The sequence below is a fragment of the Abramis brama genome (assembly GCF_963993115.1).
Source record: "Abramis brama genome assembly, chromosome: 20".
NCBI classification, from domain to species: domain Eukaryota; kingdom Metazoa; phylum Chordata; class Actinopteri; order Cypriniformes; family Leuciscidae; genus Abramis; species Abramis brama.
In genome coordinates this window covers 22,180,468-22,204,236 of record NC_139982.1, presented here as the reverse complement: position 1 = coordinate 22,204,236, position 23,769 = coordinate 22,180,468, and the positions used below count along the sequence as shown (strand labels likewise).

The 23,769-nt window shown below is 36.4% G+C and overlaps 4 protein-coding genes across 5 annotated transcripts in view; 2 read left to right on the top strand and 2 right to left on the bottom strand.

The window, feature by feature from the left end:
- Positions 1 to 1,465: 1,465 nt before the first annotated feature.
- On the bottom strand, positions 1,466 to 14,008 carry bmal1a (basic helix-loop-helix ARNT like 1a). Its single transcript, XM_084094285.1, has 19 exons — positions 13,881 to 14,008; positions 9,788 to 9,846; positions 9,532 to 9,679; positions 8,878 to 8,898; positions 8,727 to 8,765; positions 8,593 to 8,625; positions 8,325 to 8,482; positions 8,124 to 8,203; positions 7,933 to 8,025; positions 7,730 to 7,847; positions 7,493 to 7,642; positions 5,755 to 6,001; positions 5,343 to 5,449; positions 5,073 to 5,223; positions 4,124 to 4,212; positions 3,938 to 4,046; positions 3,760 to 3,853; positions 2,280 to 2,373; positions 1,466 to 2,204 (listed from the first exon to the last, which is right to left on the bottom strand). Exons 3-19 carry the CDS (start codon positions 9,669 to 9,671, stop codon positions 2,047 to 2,049), a joined length of 1,881 nt encoding a protein of 626 aa, XP_083950411.1. The 5' UTR covers positions 9,672 to 9,679; positions 9,788 to 9,846; positions 13,881 to 14,008; the 3' UTR covers positions 1,466 to 2,046.
- A 1,030-nt stretch (positions 14,009 to 15,038) lies between these two features.
- borcs5 (BLOC-1 related complex subunit 5) lies at positions 15,039 to 17,723 on the top strand. The gene is made up of 5 exons (XM_084095913.1): positions 15,039 to 15,292; positions 15,451 to 15,514; positions 15,680 to 15,823; positions 16,910 to 17,067; positions 17,140 to 17,723. Exons 2-5 carry the CDS (start codon positions 15,457 to 15,459, stop codon positions 17,365 to 17,367), a joined length of 588 nt encoding a protein of 195 aa, XP_083952039.1. The 5' UTR covers positions 15,039 to 15,292; positions 15,451 to 15,456; the 3' UTR covers positions 17,368 to 17,723.
- Positions 17,724 to 18,279: 556 nt separating this feature from the next.
- On the top strand, positions 18,280 to 22,739 carry rlig1 (RNA 5'-phosphate and 3'-OH ligase 1). Of its 2 annotated transcripts, none has more exons than XM_084095912.1 (7): positions 18,280 to 18,506; positions 18,839 to 18,953; positions 19,267 to 19,362; positions 19,564 to 19,680; positions 19,797 to 19,994; positions 20,481 to 20,650; positions 21,573 to 22,739. In XM_084095912.1, exons 1-7 carry the CDS (start codon positions 18,417 to 18,419, stop codon positions 21,759 to 21,761), a joined length of 975 nt encoding a protein of 324 aa, XP_083952038.1. In that variant the 5' UTR covers positions 18,280 to 18,416; the 3' UTR covers positions 21,762 to 22,739. The 2 variants fall into 2 exon arrangements, with proteins under 2 accessions (XP_083952038.1, XP_083952037.1); XM_084095911.1 differs by having other exon boundaries at positions 18,836 to 18,953.
- Positions 22,024 to 23,769, bottom strand: part of cep290 (centrosomal protein 290) — a 33,116-nt gene continuing 31,370 nt past the window's right edge. Inside the window, 6 exon segments of the mRNA XM_084095220.1 lie at positions 22,024 to 22,531; positions 22,603 to 22,661; positions 22,752 to 22,846; positions 22,933 to 23,006; positions 23,310 to 23,451; positions 23,527 to 23,699. Coding sequence (XP_083951346.1) covers positions 22,349 to 22,531; positions 22,603 to 22,661; positions 22,752 to 22,846; positions 22,933 to 23,006; positions 23,310 to 23,451; positions 23,527 to 23,699 — 726 coding nt within the window. The 3' untranslated portion in view covers positions 22,024 to 22,348.

Below are 23,769 nucleotides of genomic sequence, written 5' to 3'. Positions count from 1 at the left end.
CATGCTTTGTTCATTAGAGTTGTTTCTAAATATAGAAATTACTATATGCCACTCATTTATCATTTTAATGGAATTTTTCGTGAGAAAATCTTTTCAATGAAAATCTCAAATGAAGATCGCGAAACTCCATCTTATGGTGTGTTCACACCAAACGCGAATTTAATTATTTGCGCGAGTAGATTACATACAAAGTCAATGCAAAGACCAAAATTATGGCAGAAATAAATTGTGCTGTTGTTGTTGATGATGATGTCACACTCCTTTTCGCGGGATGTTTTTATTCGCGAGAATGAAATGTTTGAAATGTTCAAGCGACTAACTAGAACGCGATAGACGCGAATCTGACGCTCTATTCGCGTTTGGTGTGAACGCACCATTACAGTCTTCCGCGCTTCTTCAGTAGTGTAGAAAGCGCGCGCGCGCGTATGGTTGTAACGCGTAACGAAATTAACACTGGTGACAATGAAATATTTTATTTTTTGACTAAATTTGAGACCCCCTTCAAATTTTGCTTTTGAGGCTTTCAGGGGGTCTCATGGGTTAATCGTGGAGGTCGAGGCGATTTAAAACAAATAAAAATATTTATATACATACAGTATGCTACTGTTCAAAACAGTAATATTGTAAACTTTTTATTACAATTTAAAATAACTTTTCTATTGGAATATATTTTAAAATGTAATTTATTTCTGTGATGCAAAGCTGCATTTTATCATCATTACTCCAGTCTTCAGTGTCACATGATCCTTCAGAAATCATTCTAATGTGCTGATTTGCTGCTCAAGACACATTTCTTATCAATGTTGAAAAGTAGTTCTGCTTCATATTTTAGTAGAGACAGGTATTTTTTCAGGATTATTTTATTATCTATTGTAAAGTAAAAACAAAATTTTAAAATATAGAAAACTTTGCAACAATGTAAAAATATTTAGTCACTTTTAATAAAATGTATGCATTCTAACCAAATAAAATTGAATTTCTTAAAAATAAACTAACTGACCCCCACATTTTTTAAATGGTATTTTTATGCGAGAATCACCTTTAAAGTTCTATCAAGTTGCTAATTAAATTGATTTAGAATGCTCAAAACCATGCGCGTAATTTTTACTCGACCTACAAAATAATTAAAAATGGCTCTAATTGATTTTATGATCCAGAACTCAACTGCCAAGCTATAGTCTCTTTCCCCTGACAACACATTTCATTTCCTCAAAGATTTTACCACTGGATGGCAACATAGAACAAAAATATCCCAGCCAAGGACCAATCAAAAGGCAGAGAAAGGGACATTGGCCAAAGCATGCATCAGAAGAGCTCGATGAGGAAAAATCTCGAGCACTTTTTCAAAGTACATCAACAATCTGTGCCAGCCAGTATATTTATTATTTATCAAGATAAAAATTAATCATATAATATTAATAGCAGGTAGTAAAGTGCCCATCAAAAAAATAAAATAAAAGCACTGTTGAAGACAAGATTTTTTTATTTTAAAAATATCCACTGCTGATACGTTACACTTTAACCATATATATTTTGCATAAAGAAATCTTACATAATAGAATTACAATATTAGTTACAATCTGCATATAGAATATTTAACATTTCAACAACTTTTGTAGTGTAAAAACATTAAAACACAAACAAAATGGTATATATATTTATATTTATATTTATATTTATATATATATATATATATATATATATATATATATATATATATATATATATGTATAGAAAGATATCCATGTTTGCTGATGGGTACCACAGGAATAATCCAGGCCGATATCTACAGAGGAACAGGCAGGTCGGGAATAAAACCGTGTGAGATGTGAAATGCACAGATCCTCATTTGGCAGGAAGTATGCAGCTGAACCATTTGGTGTGCTTCGAGTATGAGGTCCTGTTTCTAACACCACAGCCTCTTTAGCCTCCGCACACCTCTGCGGTGCACTTACTGTCCCATGAGCCTCTGCTGTGGTGACCGGCGCTTAGACCCGTTTAGCCCTGGACCCAACAAGCATCCTGTGGTCGGAGTCCGCTGCGGTTTCACAAGGGCCAGGGTAGGTCACTGAAATCCACAGGTCCACCAAGGCCAGCGTCCGCTTCCAGGAGGCTCATGATAACAGCCATGGCTGCCTCGTCATTACTGGGGCTGCTGGATCCAGGCTCTTCCATGATGTCAATGCTAAGATGCGAGTTATCACCTGCGGGCGGAGAGATTCGTTTATTGCACTTGCGTGAGAATACTATATGCGATTCATTGAAGCTCGTGTACTCACTCATTAATGAATTATTTGAATATGGGTATCCTATCGAATCGGGTCCAGGCACAATTCCTGCTGACGGCAGGTCTGGAGTTCCACCATTTTGAATCTACAACACAAGAGATAAATGTTAAAGAAAAACAAGAAGTGTTTCCGATTCAAAGAAACATTGCCAAAGTGAACATTGCAGGAAAGTAGGGCTGCTCGATTATGGGAAAAATCATAATCACGATTATTTTGGTCAGTATTGAAATCACGATTATGTAACACGATTATTTCACATGACTTTGGGAACGTGTTGCATTTATTAAAAAGACACGGTAACACTTTACAATAATGTTAATTAGTTAACATTAGTTAAAGTATTAACTAACATCATGAACTAACAATGAGAAATACATTTGTTACAGTATTTATTAATCTTTTTTAATGTTAGTTGTTAGCATTGTTTGTTCATGTTAGTTTACAGTGCATTAACTAATGTTAACAAATACAACCTTTCATTTTAATAACGTATTAGTAAATGGTGAAATTAATATTAACTAAGATTAGTAAATGCTGTAGAAGTATTGTTCATTATTAGTTAATCTTAACAAAGGTAGTTAACTAATGCTAATTAATGAACCTTATTGTAAAGTGTTACCAAAGACACCTTTCAACAATTCTTAAAAAAATCGAAATTTGAACATTGATTGTACTTTTTGAACTATTAAAATAAATAATATATAACAGATAATACTTCAATGAGTATTTTAATAATTCCCGCAGGTCTTATAATGCGGGAAATTCCCGCATTGAGTATGAGTAGCCTAAATGAATCCACACAGATTATAAAATCAAATCAATCATTTTAAAACTTCAATTTCACAAACCGCGCGAGTGTTCAGCGGTGATGCGTCTTCTCTCCCTCTGTCTCTCAAAATGGGTTGGACAAGGCAAGCGTCGAAAACTACACATTCGCGTTTAGGAGTCGGGACATGATGGAATTGTCACTTGTACAATCGGGCCAGCATTGCATCGTAACTAAAGTTGATCATTTTCACTTCTTTTTAAGTTTTATCAGTTTAAACATTCAAGCTGAGAGAGTTTATGGCATCGGGAGGGGCGGATGTGCGCGTGCCATTCAGAACACAAGACAAAATAAGAGTGTTCTTTCAAAACAGAACATGGCAAAATAATCGTTTTTACTCGATTATACTATTTTGGTGATCGTTGGGAGCAAAAATCGAAATCGAAATTCAATTAATTGCACAGCCCTACAGGAAAGTTCGCTCTGGCTGGTAAAAACCTTCAAACTGCCATTGGTCCATGGCGATTATGTAAAGGTGTTCTCACATATTTACATGTTCATCTAAACGGGGCGGGTGGCATCGCTCACAGTATATCAATCACAGCGACAAAGATCTTTCAAACTTCTGTTTACCCCTTCGCCGTGGGTATATCTTGGCCTTAATACTATGTGGTCAAGGACCTATTTACGAGGACAGTGTCTCACCTTCTTGCCCCCTGGAGAGCAGGTGTCCGGTGGGGGAGTGGCAGTGATATTTAAAGGACTTGAGCCACAGCTGGAGGGTGAGGAGCCTCGAATCCTGGGGGCGGGACATCATTTTATAGAATATATCAAGATCATTTTTGTGACAGTGTAACCTAAACGTGCCAGATGCTGCAAGTACCTCTGAATCTCCATCACTTCCTCAGCTATCATGCGTCCAATCTTGCCAGCGCCCGCTCTTGTCCCTCCCGGAATACCAGGAACCGTCTGGAGAGGGCGTTTCCCTCCGCCTGCCATAAACATACACAATTGTTAAAAACAGGCGTGTAAGAGAGACTGCTGTTCAACAGCTGGACAATGATCTCACCGTCTCCTGATGTTAAAACGCTGTCCATGCTCTGAGGGGACGAGGCTGTCTGGGAATAACTAGGATCTGCTCCTTCAAGCATGCTGCCCCTGAAACAAGCAACAATATTATTCTGTGTTAAAGTCAACAAGAAATAGATTTTGAAATCCATTTACATTCGAAATAAGACATTTCTGTGTAAAACAATATTTAGCAGGATTTGAATTTTATATATATATATATATATATATATATATATATATATATATATATATAACAAAATATATATTATATTTAGTACTATTTAATAAATAATATCAGATTATATGTATACACACAATTAATAATATTAAATTAGTACATTATTATTATTAGGAAAAAAACAATATTAATAATAATAAATTAAGTTATTATTGCATAAATTCATATATGTAATATTATATCAGTAATATGTATTAGTAGTAGTAGTAACTCCATTAACAGAAATAAACATATCAATATAAAAGATTTTATATATATATACACACACACACACACACACACACACACACAGTAAATTAAATAATGCTAAATACTAAATAATACTATCTTTTGTTTTATTCTTAATAATAAAAATGTTATTTAATATGTGTGTGTGTGTGTGTGTGTGTGTGTGTAAAAACATTATTTTCTTCATTATGTCATCAGAAATCTTTTGTTAAATGTAACTTAAACTGCCTTTAAAAAGCATTATAAACATTTATATTCTTTAGAATCACTCGCACTGGTTATTTGTGTACAGTAACACCAGGGTGATTTATTAAGAAAGTAAATGTCTATAGTCTATGAAAGGCAAATTAATTAGATCAAAAAGTATGTAAACTGTGAGCACATTTCCTCTGCTTGATTCAAGGAATATGCGGTTTTAATCATTTTGGCCTAGCACCTTCTTAATGAAACATTCACAACTGAAATGTGTCGCGATACTTACGAAACCACAGTGTTTGTAGAGACTATATATTCCACTTCTTTGGTCCAGGGGTTCATGAAGCTGAACCAGCGGCTCCTTAGAGTGATGAAAGAGCCGTCTTTAATCTTAAACTTGTAACAGTTTGTATTAATCTTTTCTCTCATCTGTAGCACTGAAATAAAAAAGTGAGCACTTATTACAAATGTGATACAGACTGGCCTTATAACAGTAAAATAAAACATTTATTTACAAATGGTATGAATGAGAGGATCAAGTAAATAAAACCGAAACCTTGTCTGTGGCACTCTGCGAGGTGACCGATATCATCCTGGTGAAAATACTCATAAAACGACGTCCCTAAAAGCTCCTGGGGCAAGTACGCCAGGATGGCTGTCGCCCTAAATGGAAACAATGAATTGTAGTGATGAGCTAGCAGATTAGATGAGACGCTAATTCACTGATGTGAGAACTGAAATCAATACTTGTAGACCCTTGAGGTTTCTGTGACAATTCAAGTCTCATTTTAGAGAGTAACCAAATCTGCTCACCTCAGGCATTATTAGTGTAAGAGCCTTAAGTGTATACTAATCTGCATATTAAATCTTAGTGGTTTGCCCTGAGAGATTCAGTAAACATTCAGGAAATCTCACAAATGAACCACTCTTGTAGATGATGTGAAATAGAGCAAAAGGCATCTTCTCACCTCTGGTCGACGAAAACGAACTTGCCATCGATAGCGTGGCGGGAGACGTATTCTGTAGGTTTAACGCGGATGTCGCTGTTCATGGGCTGAGGGACGATATGCGGATGAAGGCGGCCGATGGCCACTAGACAGCTAAGGTTGCAGCCCTCATTATCAGGTTCGTTATCCTCGTCCAAACCCATCTTGGTGGGCGGCCAGCTTTTCAGATAGCCAGTGCTGTGGATGGTGCAGAAACTCTTGCGGTCTGCTGTAGAGAGGAGAGATTTACCCATCAGTCTTTGAAGTGACGCATTTGAAGTATTTAAAAGAACAACGGTCCAAGCAGGCTCCAAGAAGTCTGGTCTCCCACTGATCATTATAAACTTTTATCCCCCCTGCTGACACTAGCCAGGTAACTAGTGGACCTCAAGGACATTGCAGGTCGGGGACGGTGGCCGCATGCAAAGACAGACACCCAATATTTATAAAAAGGGCTTCTATCCACTAATTCATAGAAAAACCTTCTATGAATGAACATGCATATCCCCAGGACATTACGTGTATTATTATGTTTTTGTATACTGAATATCCATGCTTTATGATAGAACTATTAGATAATGAAACCTTATTGGTAGCATGTATCATATTAAAATAATCCTTAAGTAATCAGAGTATAAAGGGACACAAAACTGCCAGCCCACTCTCATCAGGGAAATGCTTGAAATTACACCTTTTTCATTGGTCAAGCCAAACTCAGATCATTATCTCAGTGACCCCGTCTCTCTTCTTGTTGTTGTTCTTGTTGTCTGAAAAAAGAGTGGAGACATCCACACAGACTAAAAACGCCTTTTGGGCGAACTACATTAGCTCAGAGTAGGGTCTAGTCTCACGCAGCCAGACCTTCAGACTAATAGCAGAAGGACTGGACTCTATCGCAGATTTCATTGGCCAAGGACCGCCCAGAGGCCGTCTGACTGACATGTAAAGCAACCAATCACAGTTCGTTTTGTTCCACGTCATGTTTAGGGGCGTGAAAATGTAACGTCGATGTCCCTACAATAACAGGCCGGCGTGCAGATCTCTTGGACGTATTTTAAAGAGTTTATGCTGCGAACTTTACATCATTTTGAAAATCCAGTGTTTAGTTGATCCTAATAAGCACTTATTGTCACAGGTGTAAACACGATGGCGTTCTTCCATGAGGGAGTTTGGCGCCACGGCATCTTGGTTTCCAGGTGGACCGTTAAAGAACGCAACTCACACGTCTCCCGGACATCCTGTAGAATTCAACCAATCAGATGATGACTTCCTGAAGAGTTTCCAGTTAAGTGTGCCATATGCATCAGACGTCCAGCCTACAGACCATGGGCGTGAGGTATGAAGCTGAGACTAAGTAGGGTCTAAACCAGCACAATAGGATCTACCAGTGACGCAACTGTACGTTGATTGGCCGAACGCATGCAAAACATTGGCACCTGCTATTTTTAAAAAGCTGTGCAAACACAGTTTGTAGCCTATTTATTTACTCCATGAACATGGAAACTGCGATAGATAGACCGAAGCCGAAGTCCAGGAAGTTTTAGACCAGCAACATGCCACGTTCAAAGCCACTTAAATCTAATTTCTTCCCCATTATGATGATCAGTGTGAATTTAGATATTTGCATTAATGAGCACTTGAACAGGTGTAATAAAGTGGCCGGTGGGTGAGAGAGTGTGTGATGCAAACTCATGCAAACAAACTGCAAAGCTAGTAATACCTTTCTTTTTGGAGCACGTTGAGGGAAAGTCTTTGTCCTCCATCTTGACAGAAGGGCGGTTGCATTTCATTCTACAGAAGAATGATCGGCGGGCCCCTGAACACAGTCTGGAGGGGCCGGGAGTGATGTCAGTCTTCACTGGTAGACCAGCTTCAGAGAGAACTGAACATCAGTCCAAGTGCCTTTGGCTTAACTGTGAATCAAATGACTGCAAACACTTAATAAAACAAACTTTACTTTTGGCATCGATGAGTCGTTCCCGTGGAGCCGTGTCTGACGACGACAGCTGCTCTTTCACTTTGGCAATGTCTTTTGGATGCAGGTAGTCGAACAAACTCTGGCCAATCAGATCATTCTGATGGTTCAAAACAAAACAGTTTGTATTAACATCAAAAAACTTTACTGCATAGCATCAAGAGATCAGTGTCAAGAAAATATACCTGAGTGTAATTGAGAATTTTATAAACCGACTCCGAGACGAAGAGAATCTTTCCACGATCGCAACCAACTACAAAGAGGAAGCCATCAGCAGCCTGTAGAAAGAGGGGGAAGAAGAGTTTTAAAACAGATCCTCACCAGTTTTCCATATAATCAAATCTCGCAAGCCTTGGAGTTGATATTTTAAACACACCCTTAAAATCAAGTGCTTTAATTCATCATCCGACAAGAATGCCGGTTTATAGTTGGCTTCTGTGTATGGGTTGGTGGCACCTAAAAGAAAAAGAAAGAAAGGGAAAAGTCAAGCATAATTAATATGGAAAAAGTTTGCTTTAAAATCATAATGAGCTCATTTAGATCCATTTTGGCCCATGCTGTGGTAGAAAACTCTCACCTCGTAACGTCTTCATGTGTTGGACGGCCATGCGCAGTACAGTGAGTTTGTCCAACTTGCGAGACATGGCATTGCAAGTGGGGACTAATGATGCTAACTCGTCTATAAAACTGTTCATTTTATCCCTGCGCCTCTTCTCTATTTGACTGTGAGCCTCCCTAAAAAAAATAAATAAATAAAAAATCAGCTGAAAAGATACAAGCAACACATCTCATTTACATACAACATATTAACTAGGCAGAGAAAAGAGAAAATTACTTCACTCTACCTGGCATTTTTTATCCGGCCCTGCTGTTCATCCCTGGATTTAGGAGAAAAGATTTATTTATTTATTACTTATTAATCATTCATGTATTATTAGAACTGTGAATTTAAAGATAACATCATGTAATTCATGTTTACCTTCCCAGTGTCTTATCTTTGTCTGTGTCCATGCTATCACTGTGAAAATGAACAGCACCACAGAGTTCAATGAAACAAGCTTTTACAACAAATTATGTAAATTATTTTAATGACCTCAGCTGGGCAAAGTTTATGTGAGAATTGTACTCACTCAAATGAAAAGCCATCAATTCTGTAAAACAAAATAAAAAACATTATTATTTATAAATATTTAAAAATAACATTCTATTATATAAATAAAGGTCTATTGGTAACAATTTCATTTGTTAACATGAACTGACAAGGAAAAATGCTTCTATAGCATTTATTAGTCTTAGTTAATGTTAATTTTAACATGTACTAATACATTATTAAAATCAAAAGACCAGAGCTAATATGAAGTAACAATGAACAGCTGTATTTTTATTAAATTTCGCTAACAAAGACTAATAAATTCTATAACAAATGTTTTGCTCATTGTTAGTTAATGCATTAACCATTTAACTAATGGGACCTTACAGTGTTTCCAATATATTATTTTAAAATAAAATGATTTTATAACTTACATATTATTTATAAATCAAGACAATGAGTGAAAAAGATGCTTGTGCTGAAAAATCTTTATTATATTACAATTATTTCAGTTTTTTTTACATTGTCTAATTTAAAAGTAAATAATTAAAAAACGTCCCCATTAGTGTTTTCTGGAACTATTTAGAAATGTTTTCCGGAACTGCTCAGACCTAGTTTGCAAGGTACAATAACCCATAAATGTTTTTTTCCTTTTTACTATTACTATATCCTATACCATCAGGAGTTTACTCACTGGTATTCGGTGGTGCTGCCCTTCCTCTTGCGGGTGTAGTCCATGCCCGTGGTGCCAATGGAACTGCTGATGAGATCTGCCGAGCTCTGGGATATGAACTCATTCATCGTGGAGGAGATGTCCATTCTTTGGTCTGCCATTAGATCATCTTAAGAGAAACAGGGACAAAAAAAAATGACATTACAGTTCTTCAAAATGGCGACAATATGCTATAAATTATATCAATGTGTGTGTATAGAAAACAAAAGATGCTCACTGCACAGATTCAGTCAATCAGCTGTGTTCAATTCATGGCATTCCACCTGTGGGAAGATCCTGTGGAAAAAAATATAGCTGCATTTACCAAAGGGTTTCGAACAACGAAAAACTATATTTCAGTTTCACATAGACGTCACATTTGAGGTTATGAGTAACAGTCAAGACTAGTCAGTATTCATTAATAGAAAATAGCTGACTTCACTTTGTCTGAGGACCATTCTTTTTTGACCAAACAGTTTTGGACCCCATTGACTTCCATTGTATGGACAAAAAAAAAACAAAGACATTTCTCAAATTAAAAAGCCATACATGATGGCAGAATTTTATTTTTGGGTGAACTATCCCTTTAAGTTGTTAATAGGTAGCTTGGGCTGTTTTAAACAAGGAAAAACCATCTCGCTCATACTCCCACACTCACTCACACACACACCAGGAGGAATGACTGAGCTTCATCAATGACCTGCTCTGGTTGCCAGGAAACCCTTGGAAAGCTCGCAATCTAGGCCACATTTAGATTACAGAAACGCAACTGGCAGAAAGAAAGGACCAGAAGACCGATTTTCTCCAGCCGTAAATGAAACAGGACTCCCCGTGTTCAAACGGGATTTTCTGCTGAAATAGTGTTCACAGACCCTTCAATCAGCTGTTTAAATGCCCACTCTGGAGCAAGAGCACAGTTTTACATGCGTCAACGCATCAGTCATTTTACAAGTTCACATAGTTAAACAAAAGTGTTCCTAGGTACATAACAAAACTGGTTTTATTCAAGCATACAGATGCATAGCTCATGCATCACCGGCACTCTACCCATCTCTAAATGATCTTTTCTTGAATGCGTGGGCTTGCCTTTAGACTGCCAGAGAAAAAAAATAAAAGAGGAAGAAAGTGACGAGCAAAAAAGATAAAAGTAGGTCATCTCAGTTTCTTTGAATTCAAGATGATTTCAGTTTGACGAAAGCCAACTATGCATATTAAACGTCTCTTGATTTCTACCTGTATTACTCGTCCCAATTATGAGCCTCAAGTTTTTGTTACAGTTACAGACAAATTCAGGAGAAACATGACGTGTGGATGAATGGAAGAAAGTCCAGATGTGGTTAAAGGAAAAACAACTGGAAGTCAATAGTGATGAACGCCCGAATGATGCGAGTTTGATGCTGTACTTTAGGAATGCAGCACACCCATCTTACAATATGAAAGCAGCACTTTCACATAATAACTTGTTTGATTTGTCATGACTGAAAGCAAACTGTCTTTTAAGGTATAGTAGTTTTTACAAATATCAGGTTGGGACAAGCTGCCACAATTGTTTTAAATGTTTTAAATTCATCAAGTACTATTTGTTATCGATATTAATTACTTTTTTAATATAAAAAAAACATTTCTAATATTATCTATATTACTATATTTAATATTCTAAAATATTAAAAAATAAATACAAATATATTAACTACATTTTAATAATAAATATAAATATTTAAAATAATTAATAGTTTAAGTGCCTATATAGAAATTATCTTTCAAACATATACCCACGCTCAGAAATATTCACTAAAGCACAAATGTGATAACTAGCCCTGCCTGCACTATACAGTGGTTTGCAACTTCAATTTTGGATCTTTCCCTTTTTTTGACATGACATAAATTATATTATCAGCATAAAAATGTAAGGGAAAAGCTAAACTGAAAAATTAATACATAGAAAGAAGTGATACATAGAACATCTGACCTTTTGTAAAAATGAGTTTACAAGGTCACTGTCACAAACAGGTAATTTTCATACGATGAAAAGATTGAATTTAGGCTTTTATTAACATATAAACATTAGGGTGGTCCTTATTTTTAAAGTCTCCAAGTGTCATGCTCTTAACCCTTCAAATTGTTCCTTTATATAAGAAAATACAGCATGCCAATTTTTATGGCAGTAACATACAGTAATAATTACTGGTAGCTCAATAGCTTTAAACTTTCTGAGATTTTGATGATTTTCATAAAAACAGATCATTTGAATTGGTATTGTACCTGGCTAGTAAAATTCCATAAAAATCTCCATAAAAGCATCATGCACCATATATTCCTAAATATGTATTTTAGATACATATCTCAGTTTACTTATTGTAGAAACTAAATCCAAATGAATCCATCCATGACCCGGTTTAGCAGATTTACCTTTCCTGGTGGAATCAATACATATTTCTATTGATGATCACCTTGGTTACTGTTTGGGTTTAGAGCACATTTTTTGGTTTAAAAAATTACATTACGTTCCTTGAAATTGACCCGGAACTTTGGCCGAATCAAGCAGATTATCAGGAGGCACAGGCACACATACATGCAATGAAAGTAGTCAATGATCACGCCGAGAGAGGAGTGGCTCTGATTCAAGAATACAATGGCTCTCTCACACACTCTGAAGAACAATTGCAGTTTCTCCTTCATGTGGTGGAAGATCACAGACAGATCTATCCAGACTGCAAAAAGTCACTGGCTGCTGAGCATCAGAAATGAGGGATTGTTGAAAACTTTGTGCTTTTTTTTAGATTGTTGTCATGTCAGTGTTGCTCTGATTTCAATAAAATGTAGTTCATTTGCAGCAACTTTTAATATTACTTGCATATCACAATAACACCACACAGCTTAACATAGGCAATCTTCCACATGATTGAGCTACCTCTAAATATAATTTTTTTGTCAACATTTTTGCATATTTCTAATTTTGAAGTTAAAAGGAACAGTTTAAGAGGTTAAGACACTAACATTTTGCAAAAAAAAAAAACTTGGACTTGATAAGGACCACCCTAATAAACATTCATTAATCAACTCACACATCAGTTGTGGTAAACGGAAGCTCAAGCATGTTTGCGTGATGCATGAGAAACAATGAGGTTCATTCTCGTGTTACGCAGCACGTTTGAGCTTCCTCAAGACCCAATGAGGTTCATTCTGTGTTACGCAGCACGTTTGAGCTTCAGCAAGAGGTTTGTTCTCACGTGTCAAGCAGGTTCGGTTGAGCTTCTGTTTATGTTCGCTGATCAATGTTTAAATATGAATAAAAGCCTAAATTCAGGTAATAGCTTAAATAATTTAAACTATTAAGTTTAAATTTAAATAATTTAAACTATTAAGTTTAAATTCAATCTGTTCATCATATAAAGCAATCGAGTCTCTTCAGAAAATTTGGTTCAAACCGCTCAATTCATATTTGCATAGCTGTCAAACAGAAATCGCTCAGAGTTCATCAAAAAAGATCTTCATTTGTGTTCTGAAAGATGAACGAAAGTCTTACAGGGTTTGGAACGATATGAGAGAGTAATTAATGACAGAATTTTAATTTTTCAGTGAACTATACCTTTAAATATTCCAGGTTTAATATATATATATATATATATATATATATATATATATATATATATATATATATGTGTCAATTGTCTCTAGCTCTTATTCCTTACGCAGACTGGTTAAAAAAAGCACAACCTGTTGGTTGCCAACCTCACAACCTTTAAACTGGTCTCTTTACAACGATAGTAAAACGGACTTGGGTAAACCGCAATCGGAAGCACAATGACGCTACTGATTAACATGTAGCCCTGACTCAACCCATAGCGAGCTGCCTACCTAGAAAGCATCACTTGTGAAAGCCCACTAAGCTTCACAAAATGCTGTCTAGATAGACAGTCAACCCATAAGGATCCGAGAGCCCCAATTTAGAAGGCGAATACAGCAGACATAATGTAAACGCAAATAGCTTTTGAAGTGACTAACCCACACAGGAGGCTCAAGCACAATTGCACTCCCTGTATTCAACCGACTTAAAGGCGACGCAGATCATTAACCTCACATCGATGACGGGTGTCTTTGTAGCTCCGTTCTGCTATGATTGATGGCTTTCTTACTAAATCACTGACACCATGGTTGATTTTGTTGTGGTGGCAGCTGCATCGGTTCTAAGGTATTCAACCTGAGAAATGTCACAGACGCCCCTCCTACTGAAATCAATATTCGAGAGGACAAAAACCCGCACATAATACATCGATAAGCATTACGCGATACTTAGAGATAATTGTCAAACGTCAAAACGTCACACTTACCGGAGGAATAGCTGATCATCACAGTTTATTTCGGTTATTTGACGTCCGGTCCGTGAGGAACTGTGACATAAACGGAATCAGTCTCTGACCTACTTTTCTTTCCTTCGTGTGACTGTCGGACCACTAACCTATATTTTCCACCAATAAGAACTCTGGATAAATAGTTGCACTTATTTTGGCCAATCGGAATGGAGGTTACATTTCACGACAGAATGATTGACATACAGAATAGCCAATCAGACAGGGTTTATTGCGATTCACCGACATGGCTGATGATCCCAGTAAGGGGTGGTTCTCAATCGCATGTTGCTGCATTGTCTAATGTTCTTGCTCATGTTCTTGCTCAATGGAAAAATGGACGAGAGTGTTGAAAATCATATGCTTAAAATCTAGAGCTTTTTATTTATTTGAGAGAAATGCGCATTTTAATAAATTAAGTTAACAGTTGGAATATGAATGTGTTCAAAACCCATCCTGATGAAAACAAAGGTAGCAGAGACAAGCAACTGGATATATAAACACATACAACTACGAAAGGGGAAGAATTCCAAAGGATTTTCCCCATATATGTAATATGTAACAGTATTACATTATTCTTAATAGTTTAAATTATTTAATAAAAAAAGGTGGCTTTTTTAAAATAAATCTACACATTAGTTATTTAATAATGTATTGTGTTGTTATAAGCGGGATCAGGGCAAGGTGTCCAACCATCAAAAAGTTTTGAAAACAACATTTGGCTAATTCCTTTAAATGTATTATTCATGCAGCTTATTTGTCACACCACATGAATGTTTAAAATAACTAATGTAGACAAAATCTGATTTTAAATGATGTCTGGTTAATACATTTAGAAGGTAAAAAAAATCATTTTTAGAAAGATTAATTGTAATATATAATTTATATAATTCTAAATATATATTGGGATGTACATTATCACTTTTGTGTACATAAAGTAGGCTACAAAAAAATAATATTTCAATCATCATTATAAGCATATAAAAGCAAATCAGGTTATTTTAAGCGTATTGTTTAAACTTCCAGAAACGTTTTTTCTTCTCTCTTTCTCTGTAAGTTTAATAGAGAGATACAAGTGTGGAAAAGTGCTTTTTATTTTAAATCGTACATGCTTGAATGGTCACATGAAAACAAACCCATGACGTCATCATCACGCGTCTCATGTTATTAGACCGGATGTTTCATTTGTACCTCCAGTGATTGTAACCTTATTTATTAAAAAATACAGCAACGTACACCTTATCTGCAGTCAGTATTGTGGTTTGGCATCCCACGATGTTTTTAATTTACGTAAGCTACAATGTAACACATTAGCAAACCTTTCATTCAATAAAACGGTCAGCCGAATGAAATCGCCACACAGCCGTTAAACAACTAAAAACATCAACATCAAGGTAAGTAAAGCATATGTAGTTTCTTTATCGTAATTAAAAAACAAAACATAAAACGTACTTATGTATCAGATTATTAGATTATCCTTGTATATATATTAAATATTGTAAATATTACAATTTTTATATATATATATAATTGTGTTGTCTTGTTTCTTCAGTGCACCATGGGTGCTGAACAGAGTGGAGATGCTGAACATAAACATTCAGACTTCAGTGCTTCAGGTAATCAACATTTTATCCGCTGATTTTTATACATGGGAATGGCATCATTATCTGTAATTTGTCAGTTTTTATTATAGAGATAAATCTGTTAAAAAGGAGATGCTTCTTATGTTGTGTATATTCTCTCAGCATTACCTGTCGGTAAGTTCTGTCTTGTTGTTTCAGTTGTACCCTCTCCAGCCAAGCAAAGAGCCAAAATGGATGACATAGTAGTTGTTACCCAAGGAACTCAGTCATTACGGAATATCCATAATGATCCAGATGTAATAAAGCTACAGGAAATTCCCACCTTTCAGCCTCTTCTAAAAGGTAAGCAGCAGTCCAAATGCCAACTAATCTGATGCGAACAACCATGCTGTTAGTTTAGGTGTTTTTTATAAGCAAATAAATTGTTTAGAATAAGGCTGGGCTGACAATATTGATTAATCTATCTTAATTTTGATGAACGCATATCGATTTATAAATCCCAAGATCGTTTTTTTTTAGTCTATGCTCTTTTCAGTTGATGAATGATCAAAACTTTGTAGTGCACCTCCCATCTAATAAATCGCAATAAGCTTTGTTACTTTTGATATGAAACAGTCTTAGCTTCCAAATTCTTTACATATTTTCATGAAATTCAAATTAATGTCGTTTTGACATTCTTTAATGTGGCATTACAGATCACCTCAGTTCAACCGAACAGTTGAACAAAAAAAATCTGAAGAGGAGCATTGTGATAAATATATGCAATATATTACATATTCATTGTTATTTTTCTTAACCTGTTAGTGATGTCTTCATTATTTAAAAATTGTATCTTTAAATAAATCTTTAATGAGCATTACAGTCACAATCATTTATATTTCAATCAAATAGGAGTGTGAAACCTATGGACGCTTGTTTCCGCCACAGAATAAAAATATAAATGTTTGTGGCTTTTTATTTCACAATTCTGACATTTTCTCTCAGTTGCGAGTTTATATTTCACAATTTTGTGAAAAATTTCTCCGAATTTTTTTTCCCTGGGAAATTCAGAGAATTCTTTTTCTCAGAATTCAGAGAATTCTCCCGCAATTCTGTGAGATAAACATTGTCAGAATTGTGAGATAAAAAGTCGCAATTACCTTTACTCCGTGATGGAGATAAGCTTCCATAGGAACATAATTATATTATTAAAAAGTTGATACAAAAACTGCCTTATGTGCATTAAAATGTTTGTATACAACTCAAGTTATATAAAATTTTGTTGATTATTTTGTCTAAAATTAACTAGCTATTGTATTTGGACTCTGTAGTTAATTGAAATGCTCAAATGAATCGGAATCGAATCGATTCATGAAATCTGTATCAATTCAGCATTAGTTAATAATGTTATGAATCTCAGTTTGGGCCTAATATTGGTGTCATCGTCAGGTGTGCTCAGTGGGCAAACCTCCCCCAGCACTGTCTGTTTAGAAAAGCTGGATTCCGCACAGGTACTGCAGCTGTGCGTCCGATATCAGGATCATCTTCACCAGTGTGCGGAGGCTGTTGCCTTTGACCAGAATGCTTTGGTCAAGAGGATCAAAGAGGTATTCACCCATTATTTCTACTGAATTATTCTGTTTACAAGCTATCTGTTGCTAAACTTTTTTTTCTCTCAGATGGATCTGTCGGTGGAGGCGATATTCAGCATCATGCAGGAGAGGCAAAAGCGTTACGCCAAGTACGCCGAACAGATCCAAAAGGTCAATGAGATGTCGATGATTCTGAGACGCATCCAGATGGGCATCGACCAGACGATCCCGCTGATGGAGCGTCTCAACAACCTGTTGCCCGAGAGCGAGCGGCTGGAAGCCTTCAGCATGAAGTCTGATGGAGACATTAAATAGATTCTGGCATCAGTTAGAAAAAATAGAGTTCATAGTGGGTTCATACTGATTAACTTGTGCTTTATAGACCCACCTCTGGTCGTCGTTACCTATGGAACTTCGCACTTTGCCTGGATATGGTATTTTCTGGCCTAAAACAAGTTACATGGTACAAAATTTAAAACTGTAATACTGCAATGGTAAATATGTGTATATATTATTAGGCTTAATTGTGAGCTTTCAAAGGGCACGAGAAGATAACATTCTGCCTTTGTAATATAAAATGTTATTTAATGAGAAGTCATGCGTATGCTCTTGAGAGGCTGTCCATAGACTCATGTCATTAAAGTTGTTGGCATTAAATTGTTTATACGCTTTCTGTTTCCTCAAGAGATTTATTAAAAATAATACTTTTGGAGGACAGATAAAAAAACTTTTATAACATTATGTGATGTTAGGATCGTAAATATGCCTGCGAATGTGAATTCTCAGTTATGCAGGTTAAATGTTTAGTTAAATAAACTGGATATATTTAGCTTGAGTTAAAAACTGAAATGATGGAGCATGAAGTCAAAACAAAAACATTGTTTCAAAATGTCAGTTTCAAATGACAACGTAGAAATTCGCTTCAGTCAGCAATGATAGATTTATTCCTCGTGCGAAAATACGATGGTTACCGACTATAGTCGGAATCTCAACATGGCGCCCCCATGAGACGACCCGCTCCATGTAGATGAAAGCGTATTATTTAAATCTTTCTTCGTTTATTTGTGTAAAACGGTTTTAAAAATAAAATATTAAAAAGTCGCAATTACCTTTTTTTGCTCCGAAGCAGAAACGGGCTTTCATTCACTTAAAACCTGCTCAATCTAAAAACAAACCGTTTACTCTCCGTTCCAATAGATGGCGACAAAGATCAACATAACAGCTCTACAGAATGAGAGGAAATCTGAACAAAATAGCAGTAGGCGCATGTGAATGGCTGATCTGATTATGTGTTGATCTCACCAGACCATATTCAGTCTGTAAAGCAACACACTCCTTATAAAAGCTGATTAACAGCGGTGATAATGCGGCGTCTGGGTTCCGTGCAACAGAAAATCCCATGTGTTTTCCTGACGGAAGTGAGAAACGAACCATCCAGAAAACGCGACTGTCAGGTGGGTGAGCTGGTCAAATCAGCTGCATTTTTGTTACAGTACATGTTGTCTTATCACCAAAATCCTATAACCATTGTAAATGCATTACAATATGGCGCATCCTTACTGCCAGCGTCATCATTTTTTCATACATATTTTAATTATTATTTTAGTCGGTGCATTGAAGGGAGAAACTGCACCCAAAACTATATATGCATGTCAACGGGCTTATCTAAAAGTGCTATACAATCACATAAAACGTATGACATAACATGTCATCATGCATTGTATATGGTAGATTGAATTGATTATCAGATTGTACATGCTCTCGTTCTCTTATTCTCGTACAGCAGTTCCAGGTGGTGGCCACTGAGAAAGTGAACCCTACTGCTCTTGCCTCAGGCATTCACTGTGCTGAAGCAACTGAGAAGATTGATGGGACATGCTGCTATGTCACCACATACAAAGGTAGAATCTGGCTCATAAACGAGTCATAACCTGTGGCGTCATTTATTTGGTCATAAATACAGTAAAACCAGTACTACAAAGTATTATATAAAAAAAATATTTTAAAATTGAATTCCTGTGATAGCAAAGCTTAATCTTAACTTCTTTCAGAAATCATTTCAATATGCTGATTTTTGTGCTCAGGAAACATTTCTTATCATTATCAATGTTGAAGAACAGTAAGAACAGCTGCTTACAACAGTGATACATCTCCCCCCCCCCAAATTTAATTAGTCCTTGCTGAATAAAAGTAATAATTTCTTTTTTTATTAAGGGGAACCTTATCTCTGGGCTCGCTTGGATCGGAAACCCACCAAGCAGGCGGACAAGAGATTCAAAAAGTATCAGTATTCACAGAAGACCTGTAAAGGTATTTCGTTCCAAATCTTTTTTTTAGATTTAAAATTTTTTTTATCTAATATTAATATAATATTTATCTAGCTATTTAATATTAGAACGAACACAATAGTGTTATTTTCACTCACTGGCTAACAAGAAACGGTCTCAAAGCAGTGAATGAGAATGAAAAGAGCTCAAAATCAGATGTTTTTGATTCTCCGTTAAATAACAGGATTTGTGTGGAACATGGATGAAGATTTCCGAGAAGTGCCAGAATCCTGGATCGCTGCTCACAGAGTCAAGCATGAGAATGGCCATCCAGTGCCTGACGAACATGGACACATTCCCGGTGGGTTGGTGTCACTGAAACACGCTCTTGTTTCTCATCTTCTGGTTGCAGTGTTATACTGTACTTGAAAATAAAGGCAGCTGATGGCATAGTAGTTATATCTCTTTGTTATGAAGGTTGGGTTCCGGTGGATCAAACCAACAAGCAGTATTGCTGGCACGCCTCTGTGGTCAACTATGATGTTGGTGTTGCCCTTGTCCTGAAGACACATGTGGATGATGAAGGATTGCTTGAAATTGTCAGCGTTCCTCTGGCTGACCTCATGGAGCAAACCCTTGAACTTATTGGGACCAATGTTAACGGAAATCCATATGGCAAGTATAATGTTTAAAAGTTTGGGGTTAATGTTTTTGAAATAAGTCTCTTTATGTTTACCAAGGCTGCATTTATTTGATCAAAAATACAACAGTAATTAGAAATAGTATTTACATTTATTATAAATGTTTTCTATTGTAATATATTTTATTCCTGTGATGTCTAATCTGAATTTTCAGCATCATTACTCCAGTCTTCAGTGTCACATAATCCTTCAGAAATCAATCAAATATGCTGATTTGTTGCTCAAGAAACATTTCTTATTGAAAACAGTTCTACTGCTTAATATTTTTGTGGAAACTGTAATACACTTTCTTCCAGGAGTATTTGAAATAGAAATACTTTATCAGTTTGGTCAATTTTGATAAATAAAAGTAATCATATCCTTCAAAAACCTTTTGAATGGTAGTGTAAGTGTTTTAGGAAGTAAAAAACCATCTGGAATTCTGTTGGTTTTGGAAGCAACTGACTGTGGGATTTTGTAGGTTTGGGGAATAAGAAGCATCCAGTCCATGTTCTGGTGCCTCACGGGGTCCTGCGCATCTGGAACGCTCCTCCGGTGGAATTCCAGCAGCTGTTTTCCTGGTTTCAGGAATGCCAAGAGGGGCGAGTGGAGGGAATTGTTTGGCACTGTGATGACGGGATGCTGGTTAAGGTAAAAAAGGGTTTATAAGGCTACATCTACATTAATGCGGATATATTTGAGTGCTTCAAAACGCCCTCCGTCCACACTAGAGTTTTCCAAAAGTTTATTGTCCACACTGAAACGTCGGAAAACGCTGAATTCACCTTACTGTGCATACGTAAAACGCCATAAAAGCTCACTGAGATGATACAGATGGAACAGACATAAATTCTCCTGCTATTCTTCTGACAGGATCCTTTTATTCAGCAAAATATCTCACCATTCACTGATGCGTCCAGGTTGCACTCACTTTCCATTATATGTTTGGTCTATAACGCGACTGCTCTGATGCGAGTACATTTTCAGCATGAAGCCAAAGGAACATGCGTCATTTTCATTGTCCACACTACAAATTTATCCACTTGGGAAAGCGTTTTCAAAAAGCTGTTTTTGCAGGACAAAAACGCTATCTCAGTGTACGTTTAACACGACAACGATATGCCCAAAATGGAGAAGTTTTTCCTTTGAGTTTTCTGCGTACAGACGACACCATTAGCTGCGTTTACATGGACACTTATAATCGGATTGACGGCTCAATCGGACTAAAAAAACACTTCACTTTTCAAAAATGCACTTTTTTTTGTTGTTTACACGGAGACCATTTTCAAAAACTTGCACTTTAAAACCCGTTTTCAAAAGTTTGTGTTTTTAGGCACCCAAAAACACCATTATCGTGTAAACTTACGGCCAAAACGCATAAAAAGTTTTACGTTTTTAGTTGAAAACAGTCGTGTAAACATCCCCTCAGTGTGGATGGAAGGCCAAAAAGAAAAAGATGAGTCTTCAAACAAAAATGTATTAGTGTGGACAAGGCCTAAGTAAACATCATTCTGCTGTTGTTGCCATTATCCACATTTTCTTCTGATTAAGTCGTATTAAATCCTATCTTCAGATACACCGCCATCATCTCGGTCTGAAATGGCCTGTTGATGACACCTTCCTGAACACCAGACCAGTGGTCGTCCACGTTGATGAAACAACATGTGATCCAGATGCTTCCGAGAAGGACTTATTCAAATCATTCTCCAACATAAATGGACAACCCTTCAGCTGCATACAGAACATTCAGTTTGAACCCTGATCCCATAAAATATAACTACCAAACATTCCTACTACATCTGGTTTTAACCAGAGTGAAGACTGGTTTCCTAACACTCAATATTAGCCAAAACTGCCTGTTCCGAATTCCCATTGACACCTTGCTCATATTTGCACTTGGGTATGCGATGTATGCGAATGCTTTAAATTTCGCACTTTTTCATTTCTTCTAGAGAATGGTAGTTTTTTTCTTTTTTAGTTTGTTTAAATAGGTTTAAGAGGACGTTGAGGAATATGTATATAAATAAACGAAGCAAACTGATGTTTATTACATCTAAGGGGTCTCAAAAATGAGGCAGTGATTGATAATTATACATGCAAAAAGAAAAAAACCTTTTAATTTCAGTTCTTGCTAGTAAGGCCACAAATACTGTAAAACCTAACTTTCTATGAAAATGTCTTAATATTTGACAAAAAAATAAATAAATATGCACCTACGTCTACTTATAAAACATTTCAACTTAATTGTACTTGAATATAAAGTGAAGTAACATTGTTACATGTACATATTTGGCTCTAAATAAGCAGTAGCAATAAAATCTGATGACCTAAAAAATGATCTGATGTCTGTTAGCTGATAGACACGTCTACAGGAATCGCCACACCAAACTGATCCGACAGCTTCTTCAGCTGTTCTTCTAGGATGATGTTTTTCTTCAACTCCTCATTGTAATTAAATTTAAGATCCTCAAGTTCCTCGAAAAATGTCGGGTCAAAGCTTTTCAGCTCTTGGGTCAGTTTCCTCACTTCATCCTAAAATGAAAGCATTTAGAATGTGACTTGGTTAAAAACAGCAGATTATTTAGAGATTTTTTTAGGAATACCTGTAATTTCTTCTTTTCAGTATTTGCCGCCTTAATTTGTTCCTGGAGCTCATTGAATCCTACAAAACGGGAGCCAGGCTGATGATATATGCATCATGTCGTCTTGTACAATAAGAATAAACTCTTCAAAAAATCAATGGTGATCTTACCTGGTCCTACTTTTCTGGTCCCAAGCTGCTCATCGTACCTTTGGATCTGGCGAAGAAGTTGAGCTTTCTCTCTCTCAAGTTGTTTATTGGCCAATCTAAATGGACATTTGGCAATGAATGAGTTTTGTGTTGCTTTATGTACTTTGAAGTCTATGGATATTCTGCCTGTTGAGTGCTTCACCTCACTGACTGAAACTCTCTGGCGAGCCCTTTGTCAGTGGTCGATTCCACTGGGATATTTTTAAGAAGTTCCACCTGTTGATACACATTAGGTTATTAGTTCTCTGGGAAAAAGGCAATGGCCCATGTTAAAGCTGGAGTACACTACACAGCTTTTAAAAACAGATAAAACACTCAATAATCCATTTGATGACTTCCAGACACCACCAGACTTTCAAGTCGTTCCGAACACACAAAAAAAAAAACACATTAACACTCCTTCAAAGCCCCCTTTTGCCCTCAAATCAGATCAAAAACCTGTGCAAAAGACCTTTAGTGTATTTCAGCTTGTATTTCAGCTTGTATTACAGTGTTTTATTATGCAGATGGGTGTCTCACTTGTTCCTGTAGCTGGTTGACAGTGATTTGTGTGGCATGCTGTTTCTCATTAGCCTCTTTTAGCTGCACCTTCAGTTCTGATATGCTAGAGCTTTTCTTAGCGATTTCACTCTCAAGACCTTTCATCTTCTTTTCAAATAACCTGTGAAGGGAAAACTGAATAATGACCTTACATGAATACGAAATTGGTAAAGTAGTACTCAAGTAAATGTACTACCTAGTCACAACTGAAGATTTCCAGGTTTTGCCATCTCCCCCATCTAAAGATGACCCCTTTGACTGTGCTAATAACAGACTCTGATTGATCTCCTCGAGCTCCGCCTTTAGTTTCTCATTGGTTACTTCAAGGCTGACCTTTGCGACCCTCAGCTTTTCTACAGCTTCTGCCTCCTGCAATTTACCAAAATATCATGTATCTTAGACCTGTGATGTATTAAGGGCAGATACATGAAAGTTTTAC

Excerpts from the sequence above, each read along its gene's own strand:
- rlig1 (XM_084095911.1), top strand. The coding sequence starts at position 18,417 with ATGCGGCGTCTGGGTTCCGTGCAACAGAAAATCCCATGTGTTTTCCTG. Across the intron at positions 18,954-19,266 it reads CTATGTCACCACATACAAAG|GGGAACCTTATCTCTGGGCT; the intron begins GTAGAATCTGGC and ends TTTTTTATTAAG. Across the intron at positions 19,995-20,480 it reads TGTTAACGGAAATCCATATG|GTTTGGGGAATAAGAAGCAT; the intron begins GCAAGTATAATG and ends GGGATTTTGTAG.
- bmal1a (XM_084094285.1), bottom strand. The coding sequence starts at position 9,671 with ATGGCAGACCAAAGAATGGACATCTCCTCCACGATGAATGAGTTCATA. Across the intron at positions 8,626-8,726 it reads AAAGATAAGACACTGGGAAG|GGATGAACAGCAGGGCCGGA; the intron begins GTAAACATGAAT and ends TCCTAAATCCAG. Across the intron at positions 4,213-5,072 it reads TCTACAAACACTGTGGTTTC|GGGCAGCATGCTTGAAGGAG; the intron begins GTAAGTATCGCG and ends TGCTTGTTTCAG.
- borcs5 (XM_084095913.1), top strand. The coding sequence starts at position 15,457 with ATGGGTGCTGAACAGAGTGGAGATGCTGAACATAAACATTCAGACTTC. Across the intron at positions 15,515-15,679 it reads TTCAGACTTCAGTGCTTCAG|TTGTACCCTCTCCAGCCAAG; the intron begins GTAATCAACATT and ends TTGTTGTTTCAG. Across the intron at positions 17,068-17,139 it reads TGGTCAAGAGGATCAAAGAG|ATGGATCTGTCGGTGGAGGC; the intron begins GTATTCACCCAT and ends TTTTTCTCTCAG.